This window comes from Liolophura sinensis, chromosome 1 (genome assembly GCF_032854445.1).
Source record: "Liolophura sinensis isolate JHLJ2023 chromosome 1, CUHK_Ljap_v2, whole genome shotgun sequence".
NCBI lineage: Eukaryota > Metazoa > Mollusca > Polyplacophora > Chitonida > Chitonidae > Liolophura > Liolophura sinensis.
Genome location: NC_088295.1, coordinates 24,672,119 through 24,683,334, shown reverse-complemented (window position 1 = coordinate 24,683,334; position 11,216 = coordinate 24,672,119). Strand labels below are relative to the sequence as shown.

General features: G+C 40.9%; 1 protein-coding gene across 1 annotated transcript; it reads left to right on the top strand.

Annotated features, from left to right (window-relative positions):
- Positions 1-2,382: 2,382 nt before the first annotated feature.
- On the top strand, positions 2,383-10,777 carry LOC135479677 (uncharacterized). The gene is made up of 2 exons (XM_064759581.1): positions 2,383-2,821; positions 6,526-10,777. The coding sequence occupies exons 1-2, from the start codon at positions 2,426-2,428 to the stop codon at positions 9,511-9,513; spliced, it is 3,384 nt and encodes a 1,127-aa protein (XP_064615651.1). The 5' UTR covers positions 2,383-2,425; the 3' UTR covers positions 9,514-10,777.
- The last annotated feature ends 439 nt before the right edge of the window (positions 10,778-11,216 follow it).

The following is an 11,216-nucleotide window of genomic DNA, read 5'->3' as shown; positions in this document are numbered from 1 at the left end:
GGTTATAGGTATAGTGTTTTTTTTAATTTATTTATTTGATTGCTGTTTTATGCCTTACTCAAGAATATTTCACTTATACGACGGCGGCCAGCATTGTGGTGGGAGGAAACCAGCCAGAACCCGGGTGAAACCCACGACCATCCGCAGGTTGCTGGAAGACCTTCCAACTTACGGCCGGAGAGGAAGCCAGCATGAGCTGGACTTGAACTCACAGCGACCGCATTGGTAAGAGGCTTCTGGGTCATTACGCTGCGCTATCGGGTATTGTGTTGACATAACGTACGTAGCCCTAACATTATAGATGTATGGTGCAGTCACATGGAAAACAATATTACGTTGCATCTGGCACAAGTTTTAGGATGGGGCGATTCCTACTCTATAGCTGCCTCGATCGTCAAGTCAGGACGTTTGTCAGGTGCCCGCAGGGCGAATAGCGGGGGGTTACGTTGTGCATTCCGGTTTCCTCCACCTATACGACCGCCGTCATATATGTTAAAACTATTGACTGTAATTAGGCATTGGAAATCAATGAAATAAAATTGAATAATCAGTTGGTGTCATGGTTTTATTAGTATAAACGGTTTCACACAGGCCCCGATGGCTCAGTTTGTATAGGACGTCTTGCTTCCGTTGCAGTAGATCCAGGGTCACCTAAGACTTTAAAAGAAGAAGTTGTAGTGCAAGGACTGGTTGACCCGTATCAGTATAATGGCAAGGGTTAAGCATCTTACTTACCTTTGGCAAGTCGTCTCAGGGAAGCAGCACTAAATAAAAGAGCAGAGGGAATCCGCCCTGCAAGAAGGGGGCATATTACACGTACATACATTCTATGGATTTCTTCGTCGTCATATAACTGAAAAATTGTTAAGTGCGACGTTAAACCCTACGCACTCACTCATTCATTGTCGATATTTTGAGTCAAAGACTTTTTAAAAATTTCACTTGTTGCTGTCTCATTTGGTGCTGAGCACTGAGGGGCTAGAGCAAGGAAACATAATTGGTTGGCCTGGTGTCAGAATAATGTGACTGGATGTGTATCCTAGCTCGTTGATTGTACATGTAGTGCACGGTTCTGTGAGTATTTCAACATGATATATACAAATTTATTACAGCGCTATTTATTCCGCTGTCTAATTACATATCCAATAGATTGAGTGCTACAAGTTTGCCCTATATGCGACTTGCCTAGCGGTTAAAGGTGGAGACACTTCATCTTAAATCAAAGTTAAACTCTTTGTGATTCAGAATTGTCAGTGATCGCCTTTGGCAACATTGTTATTATGCAGTACAAGGGCATTTACTCTCGTCCACAAAAAGACCGCTTCAACTGCAAAGTTGTCTCCCTTACATCAAAGAACGTATGTGGATACCCCCCCATGCTCTTAACTTTGCACAATGAATGGATGAATGATTATGGCTTAACGCCACATCGGCAATATTTCAGCCATATCGTGGCGACTTTGCACAATGCATTAATAGTAGCATAGACGAGAATATACAGTAGAGAAAGTTAGAAATACAATAACAGCACCAGTCATTAGCAAATAAAATATAACAAAATGTAAGCAAGGTTTTAAACCGTGTAATTAAGATCATACTTTAGCATTACCGGATGCTGGCCGCCGTCGTATAAGTGAAATATTCTTGAGTACGGCGTTAAACACCAATCAAATAAATAAATAAATAACATTACCGGTACGTGAACTTGCGGATGGTCGATCGTGGGTTTCTCCGGTGAAATATGAAATAAGTGAAATATTCCGGAGAACGATTTGTTTCAAAGTTACCGGATATTCATCGAAGTTAAACAGCTATTATTTCTTTAACAATTTGTCTGGCTTTCAGTAACAGTTTTCAGAAACAGACTTAACATTTCTGATAGGTCGCATGGTACAATAGGATTTCTTTTAATTTTCACCTGCGCTCGAAACTGCTCTGTTTTGTACACAATATAGCCTAGGTTTGGGCGCCACTAGCGTTATTTTTTATTAGCAAATCTTTAAATTACCCAAAATGACTGGTTTGTGTTGTGTCGAGTTGTTCTAGTAAAATTTCAGGTTATATTGCTGTAACAATATTGACGTCGTAGGCATGCCTTGGCATATATGCAGTATTGACAGGTCCCAAGAGCAGAGACGAGAAACTCAAATATTACTTTGAAAAGGTGGTCATGTTTCTGAGCAACGCATGGATTATAATTCGTTCATGTTCATGTTCATGTTCAAAGAATCGGATCGATTATTTAAGAAACGTTATGTGCAGGGTTTGACGTCATGACTTTCCGTATTTAGGCTACAGATTTACTTTTTGCCTTACCTCAATGACGTCACTCTTCCAAACCCCAGGAAAGCGGAAATTCGCACTACGCGCGTGCTATTGGAAAGTTGCAAGTCGTTTCCCAAAGAAGGCATTTGTTATCATCAGTATGGACGGATGTGCAAATTGCGGTGAGCAGTTCAAAAGAAGACCGCACGGTTACGATAGATGGAACTTGGATACGAATGTGCAAATCGGCTTTGTGGGTAGCCAGGGTCAGCCGCCGAGTGAACCTATGCAAGTCACCGCGCGACAAGCGCTTGAAAATATGACTGGGCTGTCGTTTGTGACATTTGGAAACAGCAAACGACAGGGTGAATTTTTATGTCTTAGATGTCTGGGTCTTCTCAAGTTTGGTTATCGATGTTGCTGTGCAATGAACGAGTTTTGGAGGCTGACATCTGAGGATAGTTACTTGATGCATTGTTTGTCGCAGGATTATCTGCATGAACTCCAGTCCGGTGCTTCTTTTAGAGAGGATATGACAATGCCAGCACCGTCAACGGTATAACACACTAAGTACTTAAGTATAGGTGATGTTTAGCCTTTTGCCGAGAAATTAGTTTTTTTTATTAGTACCAGTATGTTAGCTTCATTGAGTATCGAATAAAACCATACCGTGCAACGGTGTACAATATGTGAAGAGTAAAGCACATCTGTGACCGGAAAGTGTCTTTCCAAGATGGCGCCCCTGCTGGGATCCGTAACTTGCAAAATACTCGAAAACGGACAATAACAATTTATGATATACCTCAGAAAAGCTCCAGTAGCACATCTTTGGATTAATGTGTGTAATGTACAATTTTAAAGATGTCTTGTTTTTATCTTTTTTCTTTAGTCCTAGAATAATTTATCATGATGGCATTCTGGACTGATAAGGAAAAAAAAATGACAACATAAGCTGAAATATTTTGAGATGTTGGACTGCACAGGAGGCAAAAACATGTTTTGTCAAATAAGAAATGGTCAGAAAACCACGATTTTTTTTAAAACTAATTAAATTAATTATGGTGGTTCTGCCAACTCCTGAGGCATGAACTGCTCTGTCAACAGGGGGTCTTATTTGATTTATTTATTTGATTGCTGTTTTACGCCTTACTCAAGAACGTTTCACTTATACGACTGCGGCCAGCATTATAATGGGAGGAACCCGGGCAGAGCCCGGTGGAAACCCATGACCATCCATAGGTTGCTGGCAGACCTTCCCATTTATGGCCGGAGGGGATGCCAACATGAGATGGAGTTGAACTTACAGAGGCTGAGAGGCTTCACGCAAGCCCCCAGGGGGTCTTAACAGTGTTGACTTTGAGTGAGTGAGTGCTTGGGGTTTAACATCGTACTTAACAATTTTTCAGTCATATGATGAGGAAAGAGTTCTTAGAGAGCATGTAATGTGCCTCCTTGTTGCAGGGCGGATTTGAGGATTTCCACCGCTGTTTTATCTAGTGCTGCTTGGCGGAGACGCCTTACCGAAGCAAGTAAGCCGCCCCGCCTGATCCATTATACTGATATGGGTCAACCATTCATTGCACTATCCCCTTCATGCTGAATGCCAAGCGAGGAAGTCATAACTAAGGTCTTTATTGTGACTCGGCCCAGGATTGACCCTGGATCTACCGCTCCCAAAGAGGGCGTTCTGCCAAATGTGCTATTGGGGCCGGTGACTTTTGTGACAGTTACACATTAAATTCATACAAATAACATGTCACTTAGCAATACACAGAAACATCTATATTTCCTCAAATCAATCATTCTCTATCAAACATTTGCCTTGTATTCTGTGTAACAATGTACATAAGATAATTAACAGGAAGCTCAGGTTACATTACATGTAGTGCAATATATTTTTTGAAAAGACTTTTGTCACATAAGATATAATATCACAAAAAAAGGGTTATAATATCAGGTGTATAGGTATTGTCTTGTACTCTATACATTAGGTAAAGAGAGAAAGCAAAGCTGACCCGGTTATATTTTCTGTATTGCAACAATATAATATGAATTCAGACTGTTTCATGAATAGCCGAGGCCTCATATCACGAAACCATTCTCACACAGAGATGGCAGATTCAGATTTTGGAATTACAATTTAGCCATGCCACCAATTAATTAACAACTATTAACTAATTAGAACCTGCTAGGCAATAGGCCTTGTAATGTTCTTGTACCCTTTAGTGATAGACATCTGAAGCTAAACTGGACATATTCTTGCAGCTAGTCTACTTATTTGTGAAAACTCTACCAATCTCAGATCACTGGACTGTCATTCACATCAGTTTATAGGTCATGCTTTAGACTGGCTTTTAGGCCATAGACTACTGCAGCTCTACATGTATATCCTGATGAATGGAGACCTAAAGAGTGACATGATGCGAGTCCAGTCTATTCCAAACTGAGGCAATTTGGTGGGTTTCTGTGTCCACACAGCTGACTTACTAGTGCCCAGACGACTTTGTGAGCTTTCTGTAGATCTTCATCCATAGCCCATGAAATAGGAGAGTCGGAACACTGTTTGCCATGGATGACTAGTTGACTTATTTATGTTTTGATTGCTCTCTTATTTACTCTCCAATTCAACTCCTAAATTCAAGTAAAGTTTCAGTAAACATTCCTTGGCCTGTTGTACCAGTGCTTTACAATGCTTAGTGTCCTAGAGCACCAGATTCCTCCCAGAAGTTTGTATGCAGTCATATTTCATCAAGTTCAACCTCTCCTCTGATTTAAAATTATAGGAAAAAATGTAGGTGTCGTGAACAGCAATTCCTGGGATCGGCTCTGTAGACTATGCATAAATTATACTGGTAACAGTTACTAAGGAAAACAGAAGAAAAAGAAATGTTCGGCGATTAGATGAAAACCATAGCGGAATTAATTCTTTGAAATTCAAAATCGTGACGTCAAACAAGTTTCAGAAAAGCATTTGCTCGATCCAGTTGTGCACTTTTTACAGTTGACCTACTTTTGCGCTATATTCATTGTTGAGCCCAAGCCTAGTTTACATACGGCAAGGATTCATATTAAGAAGTTTTAATTGCCACCCAAATGTAATCAGGTGTGCCGAATTTGACGAAATCGGTTTGGTGGTTCTAGAAAAGATGATTCTTTAAGGGATTCATATAGAATGTAAATAAATACAATATGGCCGCCAAAGCATGCGACAAACTGCGACACGTCTTTGATATGCTTCACTTGAGACGATACGCAAGCATCGTGTAAAGTTAGGTGTGGCGGTTTTCTCTGTAGTTGGAGCACAAATTTATGGTTAATAGTCTGACCATTTCAAGAGGGTATCGCCCAGAGGGCCGAACCCTGAAAAATCTAGTCTTATAATTTGGTAGTTCCGAGGCCTCTTCTTTGCAAACATCGGGAATGTGTAGGCCTAACCCATTTTATATACCGGTTGTTGAAATGAGTGGAGAACTTCAGTTTGATGGACTATGGATGGATATTTACCTTATGGATGACCCGACAGCTCTGGATTTTAACACCGTTGTGCTCCAGGACCCAAAGCATTGTCAGGCTGAGATGGTTGTTGCTGGGTTTTGTTTTTATGTTACACTATTGCGTATTAGAATTTATGTTGAAGTAATCCTGTGTCTATCTTAAATCTCAGGGTAAATGTGGTGGTATCTCAAAAAGTACCTCATGCATTGAGCTCAGGCTTTACATACATATATTAAAAAGACCCATAACACGGAGAGGATGTTCCACCGTTGGTGCTCTCTATCATAAATGTCTAAATGCAGGACATAGTGTCTTGTTTATTAGAATCAGTGTTAAGCTAGGTATCGTAAAAAGTACTTCAAGTACTTGAGCTCAGGTTGTGCACACATGTAAAGCATAATATTCACCCCGAGATCTGGCATGGAATTCTATGAACATAAGAGCACTGTGTTTGCATTTAGACTACCCTGCCAATAGGAGAGACTAGTGGAACGGCCTAAATAATGTTGAAAGTGAAGCTGGAGCTTTTCTGATTAGGGATTTAATATTTACAAATTAATGATGGTTTTTTAACTGTTTTATGTGGTCTGTAAACAGAAGCAATTAGTTTTTCACGCGCAAATAATAATTTATCCAAAAAGTCATCATGTGATAAATATTCCAAAAAGTTTGAATGAGGAATGTACAATGTAATCGAACATGTTCATAATGTGAATTCTGCAGTGTGATATATCTTTGGCTTCGTTTTTTTTTTCTGTCTTTTAGGATGCAAACAGAAAGCCGTATCCACGATCATTTTTGAATAAGAAACCAAAGAAGTCGTCTAAGTGGAATACAATAGCAGGCTATATTCAAAAGCGTCGTTATCCACTTGCCGTGCGCGGGATTTATCGTGCCACGGCCGGATCAAAAAGACAGTTTCTGAATGTGGTCAAGAAGGAAGTACGTAGGGAGGTTAAATCACTCTTCCTCAGTGATATCTGCCTCTGTCAAAAGGCTAATCTGATGAGCACACCGGAAGATATTCCATGGGATGAAGTGATTGAGGAGCTTCGAGATAAAGCTCCACTGTTACATACTGTGCTCATAGGTGCTGTATCTGCTGGAAAAACTGAGCATGACCTACGTCGAGGCCATAACAGACAAGTTGACCTGAAGCCTATGATTGGTACTGCCCTTTCCATCCTGCTATATGCAAAATACCCTGTCAAAGCAAATTATTTGCCCACCACAATTTCATTACTTCTGAGAAGAAAGCGGTCCAAACAAAAGACTATCAGTCTGCTAAGTAAATTAGGTTTGTGTTTTGGTCCACACGGCACAGATGTTTGCTTTAAAAGGTTAAAAGAGGAGTTTGATTTGGCAATGTCCGACTGCCCTATTGGAGATGAAAATGTTGTAGAAGGCGAGAGGTATTCACCAACTCTGAATGGCACTGAGGAGGAGTGTTTGGACTCACAGGTTCTTAACAGTGTTGAAGATGCATCCTTAGACTCATCATTTGTTAACGACGAGGAAGTAACATCAGCTTTATCGCCTCCAGGTCATATAGAGCCAGATGTCAATATGATGTTAGGGGAAAATGAACCAGAATTCGAAACAGATATTTCAGAAACGGATATATCTTCCGACGAGGATGAAATATATACTGATGATGATGAACCTTGCACGGAAAATGGTCATATTTCTGACAAAATACCCGTGAATATGTCGACTGAAGAATACCGTGGATCAGGTTATGACTTTGAACAGTCAAGAGAAGAATCTCTTGACCCTGGTTTTACACTTTCCTGGGATAATGTCTGCAATCGAATGATAGCAAGTCATCCACATGTAGACCAGCAAAATGCAAAAGTAAAGTATTCTCTTGGATATTTAGCAGTAAATCGTATTCCAACGGTCCGTCTAGATAATTCTGACCGGACAACTATTTCAGCTTCTGATATTCCATTTACAGTATTTACACCCTCGGTTAGAGACTTTCATGAGCTACAGTCCAGAATGACAGTAATTGTGTCACGCATTTTGACAAGACACTTGCAGTGGTTCAGTGAGTTCTTTGATGACTGTACTGTGGAACATGTAAGTCATAATCACTCACTGGAGTCTGTGCAAAGGAGCCTTTTAATGAATCTCGGGGCACTGGACGAGAGCTCGACTGATGCAAACACAGATGTCATTAACTGTGTTCAAAAGTACATTGCGAAAGGCAGTGATCACTCTGTACCTGCTGTTATATTCAGAGATAGTTCAAACTTTGGGTGTGATAGTCGAGACAATGATGTGCTTAGGGTAGAAACTTTAATTTCGGATGCTCAGGAGTTTCGAAAAGAGATCTTGCTCCTGGAAGACTATTACAACGACTTCCTGAAAGAGACTAGCTTTGAAGAAAAAGGCACTCTACGTCAAATCATGAACATGATAAATTTTTCAGATGACAAGTTGAACAGTTTTTTACAACGATGGGATCTCATGTGTGAAGCAACGGAGGCGTTTGTCATCCTCTCAGCAATGGAGGTCATGGGCTTGAAAACGACAAGTGATCGCCCTCCTTCCGCAGTGAAGGCGCTAGAAGCATGTTCTCTCCAAAAGAGACGGTCATTTCTGGATGCTGTCAGTAAACAGATTGTTCAGTCAATTTGGCATGAGATGGACACAGATGCGCTAACAATATCCCCGTCAGAAGGTGTTGCGGATTACTGTTGTAATGAGGACAGAGATGAAGGTGTGGTGAGATGTAAAAGTGGAAGGGGCTGTATCAAGGGAGAGTTGTTTCATTACTCCTGTGCTGGGGTTACATTACACCAACAACTAGATGAGTGGTACTGCAGTGAAGAATGTGAACAAAAATCCAAAAAGACTTTTAAGTATTGTATGTGTTCACAAGACATGGGTGATGTGGCCATGGTTGGATGCGCGGCACAGGATGACTGTTTATTGAAGGAATGGTATCACCTTGAGTGTATCGGCTTTTCTGAGGAAGAGCTTCCATCCTGTGAATGGTACTGTACTGAAGAATGTAAACTGTTGTATGAAGATGAATCTGTGCGACAAAGCTCTCGACTGGTGAAGAAAAGAAGGACAAACACAACTTACTTACCTGACTTCAAATTCAGGTACAATACAGCACTAGCTTGGAGGGGCCTCAATCTTCTATGTCGTCGGGATGCTGTAAGGGAAGGGGATGGTGATGCTATGTTGTCCTATTGGGTCATGGACCTTGTGGATTTCTATCGGACCGGTAAATTTGAATCGGTGACATCAGCACATCGGCTCCTGTCTTCAGTTAACGGATGGTTACCAGAAAAGATTGGACATGACCTACGCTGGAACAGGACAGTTAATTTCACCGGTGGCAGTGGCCGAAATATACCAGCTGACCTGATGAACGACATTTTAAACAGACTTTTTAATGACTTACCAAAGAGTCGGAGAGATTGTTTCGTGTCCAAAATATCAGATGACGCCAATCCCTCTCTGGATCTTTGTGAGGATTCTATAGATGTTGTATTTGATCCAAAAAAGATTCAGCGTGAAGTGAAATTACACACAAGACGAAATGCAGACATTGACAAAAACGTCCGTATGATAGTGAAGAGTTTAAGAGGAGAGGATTTATTTAAGGTAGTCCCGGGCAGACAGTACAAGGCCTTCCCCATGTTTAAATACGATTCCAGTCCTAAACCTGAGGGAAAATTTGGCTTTGAGTTAGTTCGGTTAGCAAAAAGGCTTGATAGTATACGATTTACGTAGAGTTTAGAAACGAGGATATTGTTTCATGGAGCAGTGCTAATAACAGAAACACTGGACAAAGACTAGTAGCTGATCCCTTAGTATAACATTGGCGAATGGGACCTTACAAATGAAATACGCATCAAAAAAGAATTTCCACTTAATTTTTTTTTGTTTATAAATTCCTGGAAAAAAGGCAGATTCTTTAACACACACTAGACCTGGATTTTGTATACAACAAATGTGAAACATCTGTGATTATATGCATGGCATGGCGTTGTCCGTCGGTAACAAAGGTTGTCATAACAATAGCACAAATAGCCCTGAATATACGCCCCAACCCTGAATTGTCATAAAAAATCATGAATATTGGAGGGAGTCTTGAAAAAATCTCGAATTTTCGCTTCCAGCATCTTCCTGTCCACATGTATACATGTATTAGTGTTAGTAACTTGTTTTCTACATCGCACTGGGTGCTCATCGGTTGAGTTTTGGTTATTGTTTCATTCTGAAACACCTGACGCGGAATGGTATGATACTGGCGTACATAGTTTGTCATTTGGTATACAAGGTTTACTCATAAAAAGTCGTGAATTCTTGTTTTCAGATGTGTGGCAACCAACTTTGCTGCGTTCACACTATCTCCAGAACGTCTTTCCATGACGAAAAGGTCATCAACTGCATGAGAAACCTGGTGTCAGTACACTGTGGTGTCATGTCCGGTCTCTGTGGTTTGAGACAGGCCTATAAATGTATGCCCTCACGGAAGCGTCGGCAGGCCCAAAATAATGGACAATTCAGAACGTGTATGACAATATTTTTATCGAAATAGCTATGCCGTTTCTAGTCAGATGCTGATGGTTGCACGAAGCTGGCCAACTGGTCAGGGCGTCAAATTGGTGATTGAAGAGACAATTTAATTCCGAGTCGGATTGTACCTTATACTTCTTCTGTTCGCTCTCCATGTATAGGAGGGTATGCCAAGTGCTGGTCAGTCTGGAGTCTCGAATCTTGTCAAGCAAAGATAATTTAAAAATAGAATGCCCTGCATTTACGGGTTATGTCATCTGCCAAAAGAATTTTACCTTGCATATACAGGTTATGTCCATGGTGCTAGGCGCTGCTTGGCCTGCATTGTGCAGGAATGCTGTGACTGTATGTCCAACAATTGGCGGCCATACGAAACAGTTTCTTTACGTTCTAAAAGTAATAACGTGATCGTACAATACATGTGTATAGGCATTGAATGAACAAGCAGCTTTCGGCATACACTGTATAACGACAACCTGAAGAAAGTATATTGGGAGCTGATGCTTGTCACTGAATAGCGTCTTTAGCACATCGTCTGCGTAGTTTGCCGAAAATTTTCGCTCGCTGAATTGGTGTTGCTGATCTCGTGGCGGCACAGAGGACTATTGATGCTGACTTTTTCAGTACTTTGTTCTGTTCAGTCAATTATGATCTGAGAGCCAAATGGATTGTATTTAGAAAAATGTCTGATCTCTCCAAGTTCAGTTGTTGATACTGGGAACAAAACCATTTAATTGCCCGTATGTGCCAATCTTAAGAACTCCTTTGCTGAGGAATATATATTGTGTAGATCTGGTGGCTCAGCATACTGTGTGCGGGGGCGGGGGTGTCAAGACCATGGGATTTCAATACTGGAGTTTCAAACCAAGCATGAAGTCCATGTGTTTGAAGCGACTCCTTTAACCTCTGGCCCA